Below are 24,202 nucleotides of genomic sequence, written 5' to 3'. Positions count from 1 at the left end.
CTTGATACTCCATTGTCATGCCTTTACATTTAACAGCTCCATGACTACCCACAGTATCAATTGAAAACTGGTCTGATAATTCACTGTCAGTCACCATAAGCTGAACCTAAATAAGAATAAAAATAGAAATACAATGCTAAAGTTCAAGAGATTAAAATATTTTTTATTTTCTTCATTAGTGGAACTTGTGAAAAATATCAAACATTACATCATCAACTTTAACAAATTTTAAAATTCTGAAATAATTTAGTAAATATTAATTTTAAAAATGAACATTTCTTGACAAGAATAAAAATCTGTGTAGCAACAAAAGCAGCAGCAACAATTCATACTTACACAGCATGCTAAGACTTATAAACTTTGTTATATACTCATTTGGTAATCATAACAGATTTAAGAAACAGGTGCTATTTAATTCAGATTTCTAAAGGCCAGCAAAGCAGATATAGTGAAGTCAGTCTAAAATTACATACCTTGTTATTATTAAAAAAGTGTTTAGGTTGGAAAGAAAAGAGTACTGGCTTTTTGTAATCAGGAGGATGCTTTCGATGAATCCCATCCGCTTTGTATTGTAACATCCGACCAGTCTTATTTACCATCCAATAAGGGCTGTGAAATGCTACGATTGTCTGGCCAGTGGAGTAAGTCAAATGAATGGCAATAACCAGTTCTGTCTTCTCTATCTCAGTGACACAAACGAAACTAATGAAACTAATGTCATGCTGATTAGATCTTATTTGATATTCACTCTTCCAATCTTGGTCAAGATAGTCAATTAACTTTAAATGCAGTCTAGTGTCATCCAACTCTGCAGTGCAAATCTGTGTCGAACAACCCTCTGTGAGAGTGAAAACTCTAAGTTCATTTCCCTATAATAAAAAAAGAAAAAAAGTGTTACTTCTGAATAACATGAAAAAGTCTACTTATATTTAATGCTTTCCCCATGTTCCATGATGGTTAAAATTATGTTGTACATAAAAATAGAAAGAAAACAAATATTTTTGAAAGCAGATACAGTGATGGAAAACTCAGAAAATCCATCTTGACAAACCTATCTTGATCAGAAAATTTATGAGTAAGTGAAGCCTGTTTACATAGGTGTCTATAGAACAGCCCCATCATTACAGAGGGAGTATATTTAGATTCAGAGGAATATGAAGCAAAGGGAAAGTATTATTTATAGAGGAAAACCTGGCTAGAGTTAGGTATGGGAGCTAGAATGGTGTGAAAGAAGCTGGTGGCAATTAAAATAAGTAATTGCTTTCTACCACAAATGCTCCTAAATGCTATGCAAATAAAATTTAAGAGAGGGGGGAAAATATTAAAGGTAGAAAAAAGGAAAGATGAAAAGAAAGAGGAAATTGGGAAGTAGGAGAAATAGACTTAGAATGCACCTTCAGTTACAGGTTAAAAATAATGACAAAACAATAAAAATAGAAAATATATATATTCTAAAGCATTTAGTAAAATAACTAATAATAGGGCATACAAGCCATTCTTCAATTGAAAGAAAGTATCCTGACAAGGAGGAAATAAAATATTTCTCTCTGTATTAACTTCATCAAATAATGCCATAAGGAGATATTACCCTCATATTGCCCTACGCCTAAAGGAATGTAGTTTCTGTCAGCTTACGAAAACAATTTTAGAAAAGTTGTATTACTTAGAATACAAGTATTAATGTTAGAAGAAATTTTCCTTTGAGTAGAAGGTTTTAAAAGTTTTCCCATATCTTAATTTCTTTCTTTTTTTAGTACTGGGGTTAAAACTTTTGTGACAGGTACACAAACCTAATTTTGTAATTTTTAATTTTTTAATAGTAATTTCACTAGTATATGGAGGTCCTGAGAGGAATTTTCATTACCAACATGGAGCAGTATCTTCTTTGCAAAATGCAGTCTCAGAGAGATGCTAATCTGAAACTATGAGAAGTTGAGAGACCTGCCTAGAATACCACAATCAATATGTGTCTTATTATGTGAGACTTAACCCAGGACTTCTAACTCTGAGGCCAAATCTCTGACCAATATTCTAAATAGTAATGTATTAAACAGTAATTTGTTTCATAGCCAATATTTTGAAAAACCTATTGGACTAGGCCGGGCACATCGGTATTTTTTTATTTTCAACTACTTTGTATTGCTTTTCCACTGTCCTAGATATTTCTCTCTAGTACTGCAATTTACATCAGAATGGTATAATTATTTTATCTTTCCTATCTTTATCAAGCTTCACTTACCAAACTGAAGATACAAAATACTTTTTAAAAATTACCTCTAGATAATAAGCAATTTTGTAAGGAAGAAAATTGCGGAGAAGAACAGGAGGCCATAGATGAATTATGTATGGTAAATCCCATCCATCATCTGAATATGCTGACATGGATGTCAATTTATCTTTCTCAGGGACAATATTAATGATAAATGCTTTCTTAGCAGAGTATGAAGCTCTACATCTCCTTTCTAGAAGGAGTCCCTCATGTTTTACAATTTCTTCAAAGTTGATTGCATCACATGGTTCATACTCTTCACCATCGGGTTTCAAAACAATGGCTGATCTATAGGAAAAAAAATCAACTTGTAATGACTTTAAGAAGCAAGCTAATATATATAGCTTTAGAACAGCAAAGCTAATTATTATGCTGTGCTTTTTTTAAACTTCTTATGCAGTTATACTATTTATTAGGATTTAGATTATATTTAATCAAATTTCAATATTAAAACATAACAATCAGAAAGGCTGCTCAATAATTAGATAGTACCCTAAATACATTATGGAGACTGTAATAATTTTGTATGAGGGAGCACATGTTAAACAATTCTTTTGTGACATGGCATACTTTCACTTTAAAATGGTGGTTTTCCTAGATAAAAAGTTCATGCTGTAATTCTAATTTTCATCATAAAACAGTTTCTGCATTAAGTAATTGAAATTATAATACATATGTATATAGCATACACTATATGAGTATATGCTATATAGTATACTAAATATACAATTTAGCTTGTAAAACTTACTGAAAGCAAAGAATATGTGATAAAACTATCTAGGCCCACATTAAAAAAAAAAAGGACTTCAATGTAGAAAGTCACAAGTTTTTCAATAGTACAAGTCCTTAAGCACTGGATGCTATGCATGAAAAAACAAAGCATCAGAAAAAACCACTATCAGATTAATAAATTGAGACTATTACTTAGTGTGAAGGATAATTAATATTAAGTAAAACTTTATGTCTTTTTTACAAATATTGGCACATGAAAGTGTTAGGGAAATGTCACTTCCTGATGGGAAAAGTGTTCACTAAGCATTAATGGTTTTAATCACCTCAGAGAATCTTATTTAACAAAAGGAGTCTTAACATTTCTGTAAAGTAAATGCATGAATGTAATGAAGATTTTGAAATAAGTCCATTTAATTATTAAAATTAATTTGGATCACCCTAAAGATAATGTTTCTAGTGAACTTTTCACTCTATAATCTCATATTAGCCCATTACTTATTCTGAGGAATATTTTTTACGCTTATAGCATTTTTTTCTTTCCTCACCTACCTTCGCTCTAAAGAAGAAAGGGGGGAGGGGAAGGGGGAGTAGGGGAGCAAGCAGTACAATAACTCTAATCCATACATCAACCAAGTTTAGCAGTACAAACAATGTTTCTTATCACTAGTCTCCTCTTTGTGCAATTTTCTTATATATCTTAGATACTGGATCCTCATCAAAGATATCTGATATAAAGATTTTTTTCCCCAATCAGCAGTTTCCCTTCTTAATTTTATTAATATAATGGCATTAATTTTATTAATATAATTTTATGCAACCGTAATTATCGATTTTATCTTCTGTAATAGCTTCTACTTTTTGATTAACTCCCTCCCAACCATCTCTGGCTGTTTCTGTGTATGTCTCATTTTCATATTATATCAGACTAAACATCTATTTTGAACATTTGTTGTTTATGCTGTGAGATGTTGGTCTAAATCTAATTTCTGCCAAAAACTGTTTCCAATTTTACTAGCAGTTTGCATCAAATTAGAGTTCCTTCTCAAGTCATTTCAGTAAGGAAACACTGAATTACTGAATTCAATCTTTTTTTCTGATTCTTCCCTATCAGTATTCCAAGGACATATTTTTTCAATTTTTTAAACAAGTACATATTAGTTCTTTGATTACTTTTTTATACAATAAGTTGAGGTCTACAAATGTTATTCTTCCTTCATTTCTAATTTTATTTCCTTTTAATTCTCTTTAGATGCACGACTTTCTCTTCAACCAAATTAAATTTGTTAGTAAAGTATATTTTCCATGGAAATTTAAATATTCCCCCAAATAAAACTTAAATTCTAAATAAGGGTGGAATTATGCCATAACAAGAAGTAATTCTTTTAAGATTTGCATTCTTGAGCACGGCAAATATACTTTACTAATAGTAACAGTAAGTATTCAATATTCAAAGATGACTATAATTTAAAATCTGATATATACTACAATTAAACAACCCTTAGCAGTTTAAACATTAAGGATTAAATGGCATTTTGAGTGTGTATCTCTCTTTATATAATGGATATACTTCTAAAACACTACTTGTAAATTAAATTTCTATAAATCAAAATTATTTATGTTGCATTAGGGGAATTTCTGAAGAAACTTTCCATAAATCCTTTCAAGAGTAGAAATACTGCATAAAAATAAAATGCTACATAAAAACTGAGATACATTTGGGTTTTTTGAAGCAGAGGTATGTGTAGGTATCAGGGGGTGTGCGTGCATGTGTGTATACACTGATACAAGTAAGCCTACTCTTTAGTCCTGTAATTTCTTCATGGCCACACATAAGTAATACTAAAAGTGACTTTAAAAAAACAAGTTGCAAATTTCTTTTATTCACCGGTAAGATGTCAAAGGTACGTTGAACTCGTTTTCTGGTAAAGCAGTTCCCAACAAAGTGTCACCTTCATAAACATTCAGTGGAACTAAGAAATGATTTCGCATCTACAAAATAAAAAAAAATTAAAAACAAATAAGTCACTTTGAAAACATTACACACGAAAATATTATGCATTATTTTCACGCAAAAGGAAAGAAACAGCAAAAGTAAGCTGATTTCTCCAGTTATACTCCAAGTTATTGGAGGAGGACGGACCTTTGCTAGTTGTACTTACAGTCATTGATAAAATTGTAAAAATAAAGGAAATACTTTCATAATTAGGCATAAGTAGAGCAAATTACTGCCTGACTTCAAAAATTGGTGACCCCCTAAATCTCAACAAATTCAGAAATTCTTAAAGCAAGCAAAATCTTCAAAAAACATTTTTCCATTAATGTTCTACACCACGGAGATATCAAACCCCACCACCTTGTAGCCTATAAAACTCTGCAGTGCAGACTGAATCAGATCAAAATGTAATTAAAATGTTTAGCATAACAAAGAAAATACAACAGGGAACAATGTTTACTCTTGGTTTTCTAAGTCAATATACAGCCCACAAGGGTATGTTTCTATTTGACGTCACTGTTCCACCCCATATGTTACATCCTACTTTGTTAATTGTGGCCAGATATACATGAAATAACCCTGACCTCCTGACTCTGGTGTTTTACGGAGAATAAAGATATTGCCTCTGCTAGCAGACTGAGGTACAAGTCAAGAGAACAGCAGAACCATAACTTAGTAGGCTGCTTAGAACAATACACATTTTGGCAAGAAATCAATATTCAATTTGGCAAGGAGGAAATACTGTGGGGGAGGGAGCAGAGGGAGGAGGAAAACAGGTAGAGAAAGGAAAGAAAAGAGAATCTCAAACAACTCTTTTGGGTTGTACATTACATTAGTTTAAGAAGTGCTTTAGAGACTAACCACACCTGCCATATAAACTCAATTATCTAACATACATACACGCTAATAAAAGGAAAGCAAATGTAAAATTCAAAATGAGATATCTGAAAATAATTTTTATTTTGCTTGAGGTACTATATGACTGAGTCAGCAAAATACTTTGTTAATCATACAAGAAATATTCTAATATAAAGATTGAATTTTATACCTTAAGCACATACCATTAACAGCCTCAAACATGTTCAGTGGGAAACATTAATCTGGGAATGAAAAGTTACTTTCAACAGGACAAAAAGAAGATAATACATATATGAATAACTAGGAGCAGACTCTACTCGTAACTCTAATTCAAGTATTCTGATTTAGTTAATTTAAAGCAACAAAGGGGCAGAGTCAACAAAGGATTATGCTACTATCAATATAAATTGTAAATATATTATTACCTGGAAACATAGGAAACAAACTATTCCATAAGTAGAATGAAAACTTTCAAAAGCAGTAAAATGATATTTAAAAAAATACTTTTTCTAAAAGTGACTACCAGGACATTATGCTCATAAAATATATTTCTGAGAAACATTTTACAAAAAATTCATATGTGAGTACAAATATAGTATGATTTTCTTCTTAAAATCAAATCACAAAATACCTGCACGGGGGATCGGACTGTAACCTTCTTGCTTCCTTCAATTGTATCAATTTGACAAACAATAGACCTTTCAACACCAGACTCTCTGTGTCTAACAGTGTACAGACGTCGACCCACTTTTGTTAAAGGAATCTTCTCAGCAGTAGAATGGTTTTCAGGTGCTAAATCAAAAGAAAAATATATTTTACAAATGAGAAACCCAAAGAATAGTTGCACTAACAAATTTTGGTGGGATAAGTTATCTCAACTTTTATTACGCCAATAATAAAGATACAAGTATGTATGTGACTGAAATTTAGAGGTTACCATTAAAATCTGGAAATAAAGTGATAATATTATCCTTGAGAAGAGACATTTCATTTAATAAGTATTATAGCGAGTATCCCAAGCACTGGAATCCCAGTTAACAAAATGCCCTATGCCCTGATACCCTCTCATCAGTTAAGAACGGCTTTTTTATTGAGCTACTGACCCAATCAAAAGTATAAACGAGGTGTGGACAAGACCTTAATTTGGAAGTAACAGAGTGTGTCGAGCCATTGGAGAAACCAGATGATGCTAGACGACAAACATAACTAGACAGTTTGATCTGTGTATATCAGAAAAGAGATTCAAGCAGAAAGCAGTTAAACTCTGGACATACCTTGAGGAGGCAAATATCTTTTTGCCTACAGCAGAGGGCAGTAATGAACTAGAAGGGAATTATTACTCTTCCTGATCTCCTATTGACCATAAAATAGATGAGAAAAGCTTAGCAAGCAATAAACCTTTTTACTCTCCCAACTCCACTCAGTAATCCAGTTCAACTGGCCTTCTCTTTGTTCCTCAGATACAATACTCCATCTCCAGTCTCAGTAACTTTGTACTGGCTGTTCTTCAAATCGAGAATGTATACCTTCCTCAACTCTGCCTTAAAGAACTTCTATTTCTTCAGCATTCACCTTAAGAATCACTTTCTATATGAAACCTTTTCAGATTTGTCTTTATTCTCTCTCTCTCTCTCTCTCTCTCTCTCTCTGTATATATATATATGTATGTATGTATGTATATAAAATTTTCTATGTCCTTGTTTTTCTCTTCTAATTAAAAAGCAATCTCCTAGTGAGTATGGAATGCTTCATTTATTAAACTTGTTTTTCCTGCACCTAGCACAATGCTTAGTATGCAGTGAGCTCTTAAATGACTGTTTACTGACAGATTCAGATTAAGTTGAGAGGCAACATGGCATAATGTATGGAAAAAGATCTCAGAACCAGGAGAATACAGGTTCAAATCCTACCTCTGGTTATGTGATCCTGAGCAACTTACTCATACTCTCAGTGCTCTAGGAAATTCTGGAGAACACAAGTCAAAGAGAAGGTGCCTAGCCTAGCTGAACTGGTAAACTTCCTGATTAAAGAGTTTCCTATGCTAGCTCGTAGCCCAATCAACAAAACTGATAAAGTCATACATTGTAATCTTATATAAAATTTTCATGTTACAAAAAACTGGGCTAGATATTATATTGGATGACAGAATTCCCCCAAAAAAACTCAACATAAGAGAATGTTGGGTTTGATATATTAAAATGAAGTTTAAAAGCCCCACCACTGTGGGAATTTGTTTTGCTTCACTATAAGGTTTGTAACTGGAATTGTTTTTCTTGTTTTCTCAATTATGTGCGGCAGAGGAGAAGGCAGAGGGCAGTTGAAGGGGAGAGAGACAAAGAAAGCAGCTTATCATTTTTAAAAAAATCTAACTTAAAAAAGTTTAATAGCTGTTAGTGAATGATGAAATCAATGGTCTAATAAAAAATAAAAATGTAAAGCTTTACACTTACATTAAAAAACAAACTTTATAAGTCAAAGATGGTGAAGGTACAGTTCTAAAGTCATTCATATGAAAAATCTGGGCATTTTAGAGAACTGCAAATCATATGGGTCAACTATGAGATATAGCAGCAAATAAAACGCTAATGTTACTATGTGCTATTATATTAAGAATGGGATATGTTTCTCTGATTAGACCTTGTCCTGGTTAGACCACATCTGGACTGTTGTAGTATCTTTTGAGTAACATATTACAGAAGAATATCCAGGATGACCACAGAATCATGAAGATGCCATATGAAACTGGGGGTGTTTAGCCTGGAGAAGGGAAGACTAAAGAGGCTATGATCCTTGTCTTTAGGTATTTTAAGGCCTGCTACATGGAAGAGGAGTGTTATGCTTGACGTCCAAAGGCTTAGAAACAACGGGCAGAAATTGAAAAAGAGGATATAGATATAAGGGAAATGTGTATGTAAGGGAAAACTTCCTAAACTGAAAAATGGAATAGGCTTCCTCAGTACATAATGAATCTATTCTCCCTAGTGACCTTTTAAAATTATTATTAATTTATTTTAAACTTAAATACTAAACAATAACAAAAATAAACAATAAGAAAAAGAAGCATATTACAAAATATTAAAAGTTAAATACAAAATAAGAAAAGGAAAAAAATCATTGCCATGGACACAACAGAATATGAGAGGATTCAAAATACACAGCAATAAATTTCCATTTCCAGAAGCCTATATAATAAATACTACACATTGCATTCCATTCTGTCTTTGCTGCCTTTTATTTTCCTTTGTTCTCTGCTGTGCTCTTTTTATAATCTTCTGTTTTTTCTCTTCCTCCTTCACCCCAAAAATGCTACAATTAAGCATGGAGATATACACACACACACACACACACACACACATATATTTACACACATATACACACACATATACTTAGATGTCTATAATCACACTCAAATATAGACATATACATTCAGAGGCATCTATGTCAGACTGCATTATACTTGCTTGTCCTCTGTGTTCCTGAGGGTGAAGGGTGAAAAATACAAAACCAAAAACCTAGCCACCCACAAGCATTAAGTGAAAGTGGATCCAAGAGTCTTCCTTTACAAGTCCAAGTCATTCCATAGTTTTCTAAGTCCACCACTTAGGACTTGGAAAAACCATTGCTTCCTATCCCATGGCAATATTCCAACCTTATAACTTTCTACCTGATGATTGTGAAGAAAAAACTAGATAGTTTCTATGGGTTTTATATATGGGATTTCTATTAAGGTACTATTTAGATTCCATAGCTTATGCTGTTCTTTTCAACTCTGAAATTCTAGGAATATCATCTTGAAATAATAGAGTTAATCCATTATAGCAAAACTCTACTGTAGTCATTTAACCCTTGCGTAATGTCACTGAATTCCCATTTATGACACTGCTCTTATGAAACAAACTGCACAAGAAGATATGTTCCTGGAAAAAATTAACATTAAGCAGGTTGTAGCTGAGAACAAATTAAAACATATATGCTATACATCATTGCAGTAAATATTCTTAAAGAAAAATACTTTTTAAAATGTGAAACTTACTGAGTAGAATGAAAAAAAGTTTGCTGCTTAGGCTTGTCATTGCACTAAACTGATCACCATCATGACTTCTGACATAATCCATACTTAAACTCTGTTCATTTTTTAATTCAAATGTTTTTGCCACAGGAACATTAAGAACACGAAAAGAATCACTCATTGACACAGAGATGGAAATTCCAAGAGAATTGGAAATCATAAATGGTGCTTGATCCTTTGTGAAAACATCTGAAGTTTGTACAGCAGCTTCTGCAAATGCCTAATAAGCAAAACATATTTCAAATAAAATACATAAGAATAGAACACAAAAAGTACTATAAAGGATAAGGAAAATTCTGTTGTTCTGGCTACTGTTCAGTCATCTCAGTCACATCCAGCTCTTCATGACCCGTCTGGGGCTTTCTGGGCAAAGACACTGCAGAGGTTTGTCATTTCCTTCTCCAACTCATTTTGCAAATGAGGAAATTGAGGCAAACAGGGTTAAATGACTTGCCCAAGATCACACAGCTAGTTAAGTGTGTGAGGACAGGTTTCAACTCAGGAAGGTAAATTCCGGACTTCAAGCCTGCGAGTCCATTCATTGTGTCACCTAGCTTTTTTCCAATGAGGAAAATAGATTACCATAACAAAAATCTTATCAAATCAAACAATGTACTTCTTAGTCAAAATTAGGAATAGGTCAGTTAAAAGGAAGACCATGTTACTCAAAGTAAAATCAATTTCTTACCTTTCCTAAATTATTCAACATTACAAGGCCACACTTAGATAATGTAATGTTCAATTGATCTTTGGAATAGAAACTGATTACTGTTTTATACTCTGGCACTTTGTAGTTTTCTTCCTCAGTTTCCGACTCAACCAAGGCCTTCCTTGCTTTCTTTTTAATCTAAAATGTTACAAACAAATTTGTTTTAGATACAGGTAAGATTAGAAACCAAAATAATTGCATTCCATTAAAAGCACATGTCTAATTTTTTAAAATTAAAAGTTATAACCTTAATTATGCCGTTGCGTATTATGGAATTGGGAGCAACGGTGAGAGCTCAGCCTTACAAAAGAAAAATACAAAAGCAAAACCTAGCCACCCATAAGCATTAAGAGAAAATGGAATCAGGAGGCCTAGGAAGAAGTCGGCGTAAAAAACATGCGAAGGTCTCAGAACAGCTTCTAACAAGAGCATCAAGTCTCCTCCTGCCATTGCCTAAAAACACCTGAGTTTCAATTCCTTCCCTGTCAAAGTCAGAGGTCAGGGGAAGTTCAGTAGAAACGCCCTCTAGCTTTAAAAGCATCCACCCCATTCCCCAGGTCTGGGGAGCCAGCGCGCTGACTTACTCTTGTGGGTCTTAGTAGCATCCCAGTTTTAAGGGCACATGTACACCTGACACCCTTCAGCTACTGCCCCTTCCCTTCCCCCTCATTGCTCTCCCAGGTGTCTCAAGTTTACATGGTCTTCCCTTAAGTGTGACAAATGAGAAGGCCTGTTGCTTTCAGCCCTGTCTTTTCTTCTAATTCTTCCATGAATCATCCTCTTTAGTTTCAACAACATTTTCTAACGGAAAATGGAGGATAAACTCCGCTCGTCCTCTACAAAGCTACGGTAGTTGTCCAAGCTAAGAAGAAGAAAAGGAACACCTCTAAAGCACTTCTCACAAATGAGAAGATATCAGCAGATGACAAAACGCACATAGCTACTGATCAGCTAATTTTATCATTTGAACAGAAATCAGTAAATCAATTATAAATGCCTAAAAAAGAGAGGGACAATCTTGGGGCTACTAAAGGCTGCTTCACAATGTAATATTTACTATCATTTTATAGAAGTGTGTCCATTTGAGCACAGGTGATCAAACTTTGTAAGGTAATACAGGACTGTGAAGCTCCGTAACAGCAGGAACTAGTAGTCCTGCCCAAGAAGCACATGTTAGCAGAGCACTGGACTGGAAGGTGAGAAGCCTAACATCGCTTCTTAACACTAGCACTTAATGTATGTCTTTTTTTTTTTTTAAATAAATTTTCAGTTTTCAACATTCACTTTTATAAGACTTCCAGTTCTAAATTTTCCTCTTCCCTCCTCTCCCCAAGATCACATGCAATCTGATATAGGCTACACATGTACAATTATATTAAACTATTTCCACATTAGTCATGAAATTAAAGAAAAATTAGAACAAAAGGAAAAACCACAAGAAACAAAAAAGAAATAATACGCTTCGATCTGCATTCACACTCCATAGTTCTTCCTCTGAATGTGGATAGCATTTTTTGTGATGACTTTTTTGGAATTGTCTTAGATTCCTGCACTGCTGAGAAGAGCTAAGTCTATCACAGTTAGTCACTGCACAATGTTGCCGTTACTGTGTACAATGTTCTCCTTATTTCTGCTCACTTCATTTTGCATCAGTTGATGTAAGTCTTTCCAGGTTTTTCAAAAATCCATCTGCTCATCATTTCTTATGGAAAAATAGTATTCCATTATATTCATATACCACAGCTTGTTCAGCCATTCCCCAATCAATGAGTATCCCCTCAATTTCCAACTCTTGGCCAACACAAAAAGAACTGCTATAAATATTTTTGTACATGGGGTCTTTTCCCCTTTTTTATAATTTCTTTGGGATACAAATGTAGTAATGGTATTGTTGGGTCAAAGGGCATGCACAGTTTGGTAGCCCTTGGAAATAGTTCCAAATTGTTTTCCAGAATGGTTAGGTCAGTTCACAACTCCACCAACAATGCATAGTGTTCCAATTTTCCCGTATCTTCTCCAACATTCAACACTTTCCTGGTTTGTCATGTGAGTCAATCTGATAGGTGCGAGGTAGTACCTCAGAGTTGTTTTGACTGGCATTTCTCTAATCAATAGTGATCTAAGAGCATTTTCTTCATATGACTACAAATAGCTTTAAATTTCCTCCTCTGAAAACTGCCTGTTCATATCCTTTGGTCATTTATCAATTGGGAACGACTTGCATTCTTATAAATTTGACTCAGTTCTCTATATATTTTAGAAATAAGGCCTTTATCAGAGAGACACTGGCTATAAAAATTGTTTCCCAGGTTTCTGTTTCCCTTCTAATCTCAGTTGCACTGGCTTTGTTTGTGCAAAAACTTTTCAATTTAATATAATCAAAATCACCCATTTTGCATTTCATAATGTTTGGTGATATTCTTTCCTTCTCCATGTATCTGACAAACTATTTCTTGATCTCCTAATTTACATACATAAAATTGTACCCATTTTGACTTAATTTTGGCTTACAGTGTAAGATGTTGGTCTATGCCTAGTTTCTGCCATACTATTTTCTAGTTTTCAACAGTGTCTGTCAAATATCCCAGAAGATGGATTGTTATCCTAGAAGATGGATTCTTTGGGATTATCAAACAATGGATTCCTATAGTCACTGGCCATGTATCTAACCTATTCCACTGATCCATCACTCTACTTCTTAGCCAGTACCAAGTAGTTTTGATGACTACTGCTCTATAATACAGTTTTAGATCTAGCATGGCTAGGCCACTTTTCCTTAAATTCCTCATCATTAATTTCCCGGATATTCTGGACCTTTTGTTCCTCCAGATGAATTTTATTATAATTTTTTCTAGCTCAATAAAATAATTTTTGGTTATTTGGTATGGCACTGAATAAGTAAATTGTTTTAGGTAGGGTTGTCATTTTTTTATATTGGCTGACCCATGAGTAATTGATATTTGTCCAATTATTTAGAACTGATTTGTGTGAAAAATGTTTTGTAATTGTGTTCATATAGTTCCTAGGTTTCTTTTGGCAGGTAGACTCCCAAATATTTTGTATTATCTATAGTTATATAAAATGGAACTTCTCTTTCTATCTCTTGCTGCTGGGCTTTGTTAGTGATACATAGAAATGCCAGTGATTTACATGGGTTTATTTTATATCCTTTAACATTGCTAAAAAGTTGTTAAATTACTTCAACCAGGTTTTCAGTTGATTCTATAGCATTCTCTAAGTATACCATCATATCATCTGCAAAGAGTGACAGCTTTGTTTCTTCTTTTCTTATTCTAATTCCACTTCTTTTTCTTCTCTTATTGCTTAAGCTAACATTTCTAATACAATATTTAATAGCAATGGTGATAATGGACATTCTTGTTTCACCCCTGATCTTACTGAAAAAATGCTTCTAGCTTATTCCCCTTAAATATAATGCTTGTTAGGGGTCATAGATAGATGCTACTTATCATTTTAAGGAAAACTCCAATTATTCTTATGCTCTCTAGTGTTTTTAATAGGAACGGGTGTTGTATTTTGTCAAAAGCTTTTTCTGCATCTACTAAGATAATCTCATATGATTTCTGTTAATTTTGGTATTGATATGATCAATTCTGCTGATCATTTTCCTAACCCTGAACCTGTCCTGCATTCCTGGTATCACTCCCAACTGGACATAGTATATTACCCTGAGGATAAGTTGCCGTAATCATTTTGCTTATATTGTACTTAACATTTTTGCATCTATATTCATAAGGGAAACTGGTCTATAATCTTCTTTCTCTGTTTTGGCTCTTCCTGGTTTAGGCAATAGCACCATATGTGTATAATAAAAAGAATTTGGTAGGACAATTTACCCTATTCTTCCAAATACATTACACAGTATTGGAATTAATTGTTCCTTAAATGTTTGGTAAAATTTGCCAAAATCCCGATATCCCTACCCCACATTATGATTTTCACTCTTTCTCCTTTTCCCTCCTCACTATTGTTTTGCTACTGACCACCATCTCCCTCAATCTGCCCACCTTTCTTTCAGCCCCTCTTACTTTTCCTTCTCCTTTTCTTTTTCTGCCTCCTCCTTTATTCTTCTCCCAGTACAAACATTTTTTCACCCCTTAATAGTTTTTATCATCACATCAAAGTCAACTTATACCAATACCCTCTTGTCTATGTATTCCCCTTCTAAACATCACAATAAAGATATAGTTCTCGAGAGTCACAAGTATCATCTTCCCTTGCAGGGATGTAAGTAATTTAACCTTATTGGAAAACATGGTGGGGCTTTTGTTCCTCCTTACCTTTTTATGTTTCTCTTTTTTTTTTTAAAGGTGTTATTTTCTTCAGCATTTTTTTGGGGTCTCCTTTAGCAAGGTGTTGACCCGCTTTTCATGCTTTTCTTGCATCTCTCTCATTTCTCTTCCCAGTTTTTCTTCCACCTCTCTTACTTTATTTTCAAAATCCTTTTTGAGCTCTTCCATGGCCTGAGACCATTGGATATTTATTTTGGATGTTTGGGATACAGAAGCCTTGACTTTTATGTCTTTCCCTGATGGTAAGCATTGTTCTTCCTCATCTGAAAGGATGGGAGGAGACATCTGTTCACCAAGAAAGTAACCTTCTATGGTCTAATTTTTTTTCCCCTTTCTGGGGCATATTCCCAATCAGTTACTTGACTTTTGGATCCTTTGTCAAGAGTAGGGTATACTCTGGGAATCTGTAAAATCTCAGTTCCTCCAACGTGGCACAATCAAGCGTGTACACTGGTCTGGGAGCAGAGAGAGATTTTTGTGCCCAGAATCTTAGCAGTTACCTCTTCACAGCCACCTGGCCTCCAGTTCCACCAAGCCAGCACTGGGGGGCTGGGATTCAGTCAAGCTTTGGGGGCAGGGCTGCCATTCAGTGAGAGACAAAGACCAGCTCTCTCAGGGCCTCTACACAGGGCTGAGGTAACATTCAGCTCCTCAGTGTCCCCAGGAGTTTTATGATCCAACGATGGATACAGCTGCTGTAGGGGCTGAGATGGGAACTGCTGCAACCTGCTGTGGCCTCTGCGGGCCGCTGCCTGAGATCAGAGGTATGGGAAGGTCCTTCTCCCTTCCTGACCAGCTGAAAAATTCCTGTCACTGACCTTCGGCACCTGTGGGTTGAGGGATCTGCGGACCACTGCTGGGACTGGGGATTCGCTGCTACTGAGACTGGAGATTTCGCCCCTGAGGGTTGTTCATGAGCTGCACCACACGTGCAAGCTTGGGCTGAGCTCCACTCTGCGTCCGGTGCAACCGACGTTTCCCGTGGGCCTTTCAGGTCACCCTGGGCTGGAAATCTTCTCCACTCTATTGTTCTCCACTTCTGTTGCTCCAAAATTTGTTGAGTCCCTCTCCACAGGTATTTTATGTGCTGCGTGGGGAGAGCCTGCCTTTGTGTGTCTTTCTACTCCGCCATCTTGGTTCCGCCCCCCTGATGTTTCTCTTGAGTCTCATTTTTGAAGATCAAATTTTCTATTTAGCTCTGGTTTTATCATCAGGAATAACTGAAAGTTCCATATTTCATTGAATAACTACCTTTTCCCCAGAAAAATTATGCTCAATTTTGCTCAGGAGTTCATTCTTGGTTATAATCCAAGCTCGTTTGCCTGCCCGAATATCATATTCCAAGCCCTCTGATTCTTTAACGCAGAAACTGCTAAGTCCTTCCTGCGTAATCCTGACAATGGTTCCACAATATTTAAACTGTTTATTTCTACCTGCTTGCAGTATTTTCTCCTTGATCCGGTACTGCTGGAATCTGGTTACAATATTCCTTGGAGTTTTCATTTTGGGATCTCTTTCAAGAGGTGATTAGCAGATTCTTTCAATGACTACTTTACCATCTGGTTCTAGCACCTCTAGGCAATTTTCCTTGATAATTTCTTGAAAGATGCTATCCAGGCTCTTTTTTTTGATTGCGCCTTTCAGGCAGACCAATAATTCTTCAATTATCTCTCCTGGATATATTTTCCAAATCAGCTACTTTTCCAGTGAGGTATTTTATGTTTTCTTCTATTTTTTCATTCTTTTGTTTTTGCTGGACTGATTCTTGATGTTTTACAGAGTCAAGAGCTTCCATTTGCCCAATTTCAATTTTTAACAAATTATTTTCTTCAGTTAGCTTTTGTGCCTTCTTTTCCATTTGGTCAATTCTACTTTTTAAGGAGTTGTTCTTCTCAGTTAATTCTTTTTTACATTTGGCCAACTGTACTTTTTAAGGAATTGTTCTTTTAGCTAGTTCCACTTCTGGGAGCCAAGGTGGTGGAAACATAATTAGTTCAGTTTGGGAAACACTCAATTTCTAGGAGACATTCAGTTAAGGTGGAGCTGCGCATCTGGAGATCAGCAGAGAGGTTATGTCTGAATAAGCAGAATTAACAGTCATGAGTAAAAAGAAGATAACTGGAACCAAGAGAGCTAATGAGATCATCAGGTGAAATAATATAAAGAAGAGAAAAGGGCCCAGGACAAAGCTTTGAGGGACACTGACAGTTAGTGGGTAGGACCTGAAAGAAGACTCAACAAAGAAAACTGATGAGTGGTCAAAAAGGAAGGAAGAGAACCAGCAGAGAGTAGTGTCATGAAAACCTAAAAAGAAGAGACTGCTGCAAGACCTGTGTGAGCTGCTCAAAAATTGAAGAAGGCTGAAAACTTGGACTGGCCAGCCAGAGAGGATGATTTGAGCCCTTCTGAACTGACATACCAACAACCCTCTGCAATGCTCGTTGAGTGAACCTGAAAACCTCCTGCTGTGTCAGCAACCACAAGAGTGGATTAAGCACAGATACCCTGACCCCGGGGCACTTCCTTGTTTTATGTCTTTATAATCTGTGCAGCCTAACCCCAATGTAAGCTCATTTCCGAATGCAGCTCTGCATGCACACTGCCTGCTTGGGAAAAATAAACAGACAACCTAATTCTGTTTGTCCTTCTTAGATTGAATTCTGAAGGTTGACAATGGCATGGAGAAGAGGGTGATTGACAGTGTCAAAAGTTATTGTTGTTTGTCCTTCATTCACTAAGAGGACCAATGACATCACAAAAGTGATGTCTTCACTCATGCACAAATTGGATTTAATTGATGGTGCAAAGTCATCAGCTTCCAGTCATTGGAGTCCAGCAGAAAGACTTTTGTCAAGATGAATGTCAAGGGCCCAAGATGCAGTGAGAGACCTTCTCAATTAATGTCTTTTCCAGGTCTCAGTTTTTCTGAGGCCATCAGAGGCTGCACAGAGGTCAAGAAGTATGAGGACTGAGAAAAGGCCACTAATTTTGGCATTGGAAAGATCACTGGTAACTTTGCAGTTTTAATTAAATGGTAAGGTTGGAGGTCAGGCAGCAGTGATTTAAGTGAGAGCAAAGAAGAATAGGCACTGAATCTCCATGGATTTCTCAAGGGACTGAGCTATAAAATGGAGACAAGACATAGAACTACAGTTAGCAAAAGCTGATCAATCAAATCAAGGTTTCCTTTTCTTTTTTCTTTTTGAGGAGATATAGGCATGTTTGCAGGCAGTAAGGAAGTAGACAGCAAGACAAGGATTCAAGATTAATTAGAGGGAAGTGGTAATAGATGGGGCAATTAGCTCAAGAAAAAAGATAAATGAGTTCACTTTCCTATTAGAGTTTGCTTTGGCAAGGAGAAGGGTCATGTCTTCTTGTGATACTGGGATGGAGAAGATGGAAGTGGAAAAGTATTCATTAATTGTAATGGCAATAAGAACAAAATAATTTTGTTGAAGACTCATCATCTGGTAGGCAATGTTTAGGATAATTTTCTCCCTGAACTTATTGAGGGAAAGACTCAGATGACAAACACATAATCCGTTCCCAGGCCAGTAATCAAAGCCTTTCTACCTGCCTAAGAAACTCTACATCACAAAACAGCACAGCAATAGGGTATCAAATGACACTTGTTGTTCATTTGAGTAGCTATATTGGATTATAGAGACTGGAACAACCTCTTCTGATACAGTTTTGAAAATTTAAAGATACCTTTTTTAAGCATCTAATCTTTAATGAATTTAAATGTGTTCTTTTTTTCTCAAAATATAACTATACAACTTAGAAACAAACTTGGAGTTTGTTTATCTTGGAGTAAATATACAAAAAAATATCTTGGAGTAAATATACAAAAAAATTTTAAAAGTCTATGCTCTGAGCATCCTTCAACTTACATTGTTCCCACTTCCCTAATTTTATTTAATCATATTCAACCCAACAAATACTTATTAATCACTTTCTACGTTTAAGTGACTGAGTTAGCAAGCACTTAGCACTGAGTTAGTTGGAGAAGCATTTGTCTAAGAAGTTTACATTCTGCTGGGGGATAACAGAAGCTATATAATTTCACAGTTGTGGTCTAAAAGCTTAAAATTATCATACCTCTTTTAAAATGTCAGTGAAACTTTCAACAGCATCATTCCCAAACTTCATTTCAACCAGTCTGCTAGTTTATTTGTGAGAGAGCAGGTAAGAATATCGCTGAAAAAACAGAGTCTAGGAGCAAAGAATAATTCTGGACTCTATATTCCCTGTCACTGTCTTCAGTCCAAGAAGAAAGAGTATGTTTTATCACATTTTAGTCTCATGCCTATTTTTTGCTGATCAGTGAGAAAGGGGGAAACATAAGCCGCTTATGATACATTTGAGTTTTCAAACCATATCCAATCTAATATTGCCTCTTACTTCTGTTCTAGCTTGAAAGTCAAACTTAATTCTTACCTAAGGTAACATATCTTATGACTTATTGTTTGTTCTTCGTTTTCAAAGAGGACCAATGATATCACAGGGTGATGTCTTGACTCATCTGAGAATTGGATTTAAATGAGACAGAGTTGCACAAAGTTGTCAGTGTCACTCTCTATTCCAGAGTCATTGAAGTCTAGTGGCAAGACAAAAGTCAGCATGGCTGATGATGGCCCAAGACGCTAAAGAATGTGGTATTTTCAATACCTGGCCAAGCTCTACGTGCTCCACAGTACCTGCTTTGGTCACTGGAACAAACTGTTCTCATTCACCCATTCCACTGGAAAGAGAGCTTTGGGTGTTTGGGGTAGACACCCCTCCAATACTCAGGTTTGTGGCCCATCAGTTACCATCAATCTGGTTTGGTTACCAGGTTATGACTACTTCGCATGCTACAGATTCTTGGAGCCACAGATGAGCACTGAGCGCCAGGTAGACCCTAAAGGTGGAAAAGCAGTCCTGAAAAGGGCTCAGTAGGTCCTCATACCAGAGGTGCTAGTCCTCCTTGCACACATACACCCAAATCTTATGACTAAAGGATAGATAAATGTACAAAATGTATTCAGTAGGTTAAATTGCTGCATAGGGAATAACCACAATGGACTAGAAATTACCTAAAGTCCCAACTCTGATCCTGAACAAAATACTTAACTTGTCTAGGCCTCAGGTTCCTTATATGTAAAACAATGAAGTATAAATCCCTAAGGTTCCTTTCTACTTTAAAAATCGTTTCATCTCTAGAAAATATATACCATAAAGAAGTTGAAGAATGCCAGAGATAAGCAACATTTTACAAGTTGTGCCAAGTATAGAACACAGTCTTCTATTTTTAAAAAGTTCATTCACTCAGTGGTTACAAAAAGATGTACACTTTGCTAGGCCCAGAATATCAATCTTTCACTGTTACCCTCAGTCACATAATAACAGTTCTATATAAGTGACATCTACTCAACTATTAATTTTTCCAACAAAATACGTTAATTTCATCTGAAATCATACATACCTTTATTCCAAGATTCCATGGTCTAAAGTCTTCAGTTTGATCAATTTCTAAAGGTTCAAGTAAAGGTTCCCAAACACCAAACATTTCATTGAAGTAATGTACCTAAAGAGATATTTTTGAAAAAAAAATCAGGCATTCATATTCTAATATTGCATAACTCTGGATTTCTTTTTTGAATGCTCTGAATTTCCTAAACACTCCAGACTAAACTCAATGCAAAGTTCTGAAGTATGTTCCAAATAAGCTGACAATTTTGAAATCTGGCTTTGGTTATCTGGAAAAGCTTTCATATTAAGAAAAGCTTCAAAAAGTACTTTTTCAATAGCTGAATTAAATGAAACATTTCAACACAGAACTATTATATGAAAACATAGATAAATATATAAAGAAACTAACCCAACTGGATTAATAAGTTGAACCAAATTACAATCAAAAAACTTTTAAAAAAGTTAGAGGAAATATAAGAGTTATATTGAAATAGTTTAAAATACACTGACATATCATACAGAAGAAGTAGCACACTTATTGTTTAACCTCAGAAGGGAAAACAATATGCAAAAGTTATGAGACATATTTCCAATATACACAAGAACTTCCTATAATTGAAGTTATCAAAACTGTAATCAGTTGTTTTGGAAGGCAGCACATTTCCTGTTACTGGAGGTATCAAAAAAAGGGCATTATTCAGTGAAGTGTTAACCTCTGAGATTGGCTTCTAATTCTATGATTCCATCAGTATATTTGAATAGAAATTTGAATTTCCTAAATTTTAAGTCAATATCAATCTTATATTAATTCAGTTAAACATACAAAACAATTTCCGCTAATGAAAGACTAAATTTAGTTTAGTTTACTAAAAGTTACTGCTAAAAGTATTCTTCACTAACTGCAACATTAAGACACTCTACTCTAGAGACTAACAAGTAACATCTATTATCACAAAAATATCCTGTTTTAAACCTGCCTCTATTTAGTACTACTTCCTTAGAAAGACATCAGTATTCTAAAATCCACTCCATCACCATGTTTTCAGGAAGAAAATATCGATATTATTACATTACAAATCAGCTTTAAAATAGGTGTAGAGTCTAGTAAAGGTTATAAGCTTTAACAGAATAAAGAACTAGCTATAAATAGAATCAACTCTTAAATAAGTACAACTTAGAGAACATACAAGGAATAATAATACTGATAGGAGAAATTATATCAAATGAATCTTCGAATAATTTTAAAGTCACAAGTTATTTTGGTCTAAGGTTCAATGTTTCAGATATTTATGTGCAGTTCCAAGTTTTAAGTGAAAATCATTCGTAATGTTTTTTTTAAAAAAGTTAAAGATGTCCTACACACTATAAAAATTAGTTCAGTTTATAAAGTTTGAGTAATCTACTTGTAACTATAAGTAATGAAATGAACTGGCAAAAATAAACATAAAACTAAGATACTATTCTTTGTGGTAAATATTAGAAAAAGGAATAATGCTGTTGAGTACTTACTTCTAACTCAAGATGACAGTGAAGATTTATTAGAGTACTCCAGTTTTTACCTTCTCCTGAAAAATATGACTTGGCCAATAGCATTGGTACTGTTCTGTGACCAACCCCAGCTTCAAGAACTACAAAAATTGAGTCAATGGTCATTTTTATCGTCTCTCCATTGGGAACCAACTCTGTCACAGCAGCCACATTTTCATTATCACTCGATTCTTCAAGAAACCACATTTTCAACGTCTTTGTATCCATTTTGTCCCATAAATCTGGCTGAGAGGGAAATGACTCTCGATGCTTAACTTCGACAGTTTTGTAAAATGCTGACATAATAGTAATTACAGTATTTATGATAATAGGTGAAATCTGGGGGAAAAAATAATTAACCATTAAAAAAAGTACTTCTAAGTACAATATTTGCATTATGAAAAGTACTAAATGCATATCCTAAATACTAGGTAAAATATAGGAATGAATGAGGGGGAGGATAGAAATACCATTTTTACCTTCAGTAATATTGTTACCTAACTTCATTATGAAGTAACTGTTTGAAAAGTACTAGAACCACAATATAGCAAATTAAATCAAATGATACAAATATAAAGCATTTTATAAACCATAAGTGGTATATAAAAACAATTCATTATTAGTCTCTATATATCAATGCGATTTCCCAGTTCTATAAATATCAACTACAATTCAGATGAGCTAATTATTTATCAAAAATATTATAGTGTGCTATATGATACTCAGAGTGCAGAAAATGTGCCTTTCACTTCTCCAAATCTCCTCCCATTACACCAAATTTGGTGCCATATAAACAGAAGGCACATGTAATGAATATTCTTTTTTAATAAATGAATGAATTAAAGGAAAAAAGAAACCCTAATATTCTGACAAAGAAAGACAGTTACCATTTCTTTGAAAATGTTTCACAAAATTCAATTATGAGAAAAAAAAGTAAAAAATGCTAAGTTCCAAAAAAATACATAAAAGAAAAGGTAGGTGTGTATTTTTTAGCACATAAATATTTATTTGATAAAAAAGGAGCTGCATGTAGTTAAAGATTCTGCTTTTTAAAAAAAAAATACTAAAAATCAAGTCTTTGAACAATATCTTAACCAACCTTGAGTGTCAAGGCCTTTACTGATATGTCAACCATCTGTGGCTCTTTACCCGACTGAATACTTTGATAAAACAAGTCACATGGCTGCAACACCTGAGAGAAAAAGATTATCAGTCAGGAAAATGTTCAATATCCTTTGAATGAAATATGGCTTAAAACAAAATTCATTTAATAATAATGTAAAAATGCATCTAAAAGAGGAAAAATTTGAATATAGGTCCTCTAATTCTAGATTCTGTTCTTTCCACTATAACCATATCATTTTCCCCCCTGGGTATCCCTATCATGTTACATTCTGTTTTGCACATATTATGTATAGTAAGTTTGTTAAATTGAGTGAAATACCTCAAACTACACAATCAAAAGATACAGAAAAGACTTTTGACAAAGGCTTTAACCTTTAGTATACTTCATTTGGACTAAAAAAAAAACAAAACTCTACAAAGCATATGCTTACAGCATATGATGAGAAGTCACTCTCACTTCAAAGGTTAACATCATTTGAAATGGTGAAAAATCAGAATCTTTCCCTCTAAGCACAGGAAAAAAGGAAGACTTACCCATTCCTCTCTGTTACTTGACAGTTCTCAAAGTAATTAAAGGCATAATCACTGGCAAAGAAGAGATAAAACTGACTCTATTTGCTAATGTTTTACTAACAAAACTCTTATCTGTTGTTCATTTGTGAATTTTTCATGACCCAATTTGGAGTTTTCTTGACAAAGATACTAGAGGATGTTGCCATTTCTTTCTCCAGCTCATTTTACAGATGAAGAAGATTAGTCAAACAGGGTTAAGTGATTTGTCCAGTGTCACACATCTGCTAAGTGACTCCGCTCAAATTTGAGCTCAAGTCTTCATGACTCCAGGCTTCTCAGTCTATCCACTGTGCCACTGAGCTGCCAATAAAACCTCAGAGATCAGCAATAAAACTGATAGTTTTCAGTAAATAGTTTCAGTGAAATTGCTCATACTTAGGCCAAACCAATATAACAAAAGGGTAACTATCTAAATAAATATAACATTTCAATTCAATACCATTAAAGGGATCCTTTAAAGAAGAAGAAAAAAATTTTTAAATATTCATTTGGAGGAACAAAAGTTCTAAAATCTCAAGGAACTTAATGGGGAAAAAGCAGTAATAAATAAAGGAAACAAACAAAAAAACCCAGTAATAAG

General features: G+C 34.5%; 1 protein-coding gene across 4 annotated transcripts in view; it reads right to left on the bottom strand.

Annotated features, from left to right (window-relative positions):
- VPS13A (vacuolar protein sorting 13 homolog A) overlaps window positions 1-24,202 on the bottom strand; it is a 284,410-nt gene that overhangs the window by 106,838 nt on the left and 153,370 nt on the right. For all 4 annotated transcript variants that reach the window (XM_072604918.1, XM_072604933.1, XM_072604928.1 and 1 more), the window contains 10 exons: window positions 23,024-23,116; window positions 21,907-22,263; window positions 20,411-20,512; window positions 10,610-10,768; window positions 9,886-10,141; window positions 6,484-6,644; window positions 4,887-4,990; window positions 2,275-2,557; window positions 474-869; window positions 2-106 (listed from right to left, as the gene is read on the bottom strand). In XM_072604918.1, coding sequence (XP_072461019.1) covers window positions 2-106; window positions 474-869; window positions 2,275-2,557; window positions 4,887-4,990; window positions 6,484-6,644; window positions 9,886-10,141; window positions 10,610-10,768; window positions 20,411-20,512; window positions 21,907-22,263; window positions 23,024-23,116 — 2,016 coding nt within the window. The remainder of the gene's footprint in view (window position 1; window positions 107-473; window positions 870-2,274; window positions 2,558-4,886; window positions 4,991-6,483; window positions 6,645-9,885; window positions 10,142-10,609; window positions 10,769-20,410; window positions 20,513-21,906; window positions 22,264-23,023; window positions 23,117-24,202) is intronic.

This window comes from Notamacropus eugenii, chromosome 1 (assembly GCF_028372415.1).
Source record: "Notamacropus eugenii isolate mMacEug1 chromosome 1, mMacEug1.pri_v2, whole genome shotgun sequence".
Lineage (NCBI taxonomy): Eukaryota > Metazoa > Chordata > Mammalia > Diprotodontia > Macropodidae > Notamacropus > Notamacropus eugenii.
This window is presented reverse-complemented; position numbering and strand designations above follow the sequence as displayed.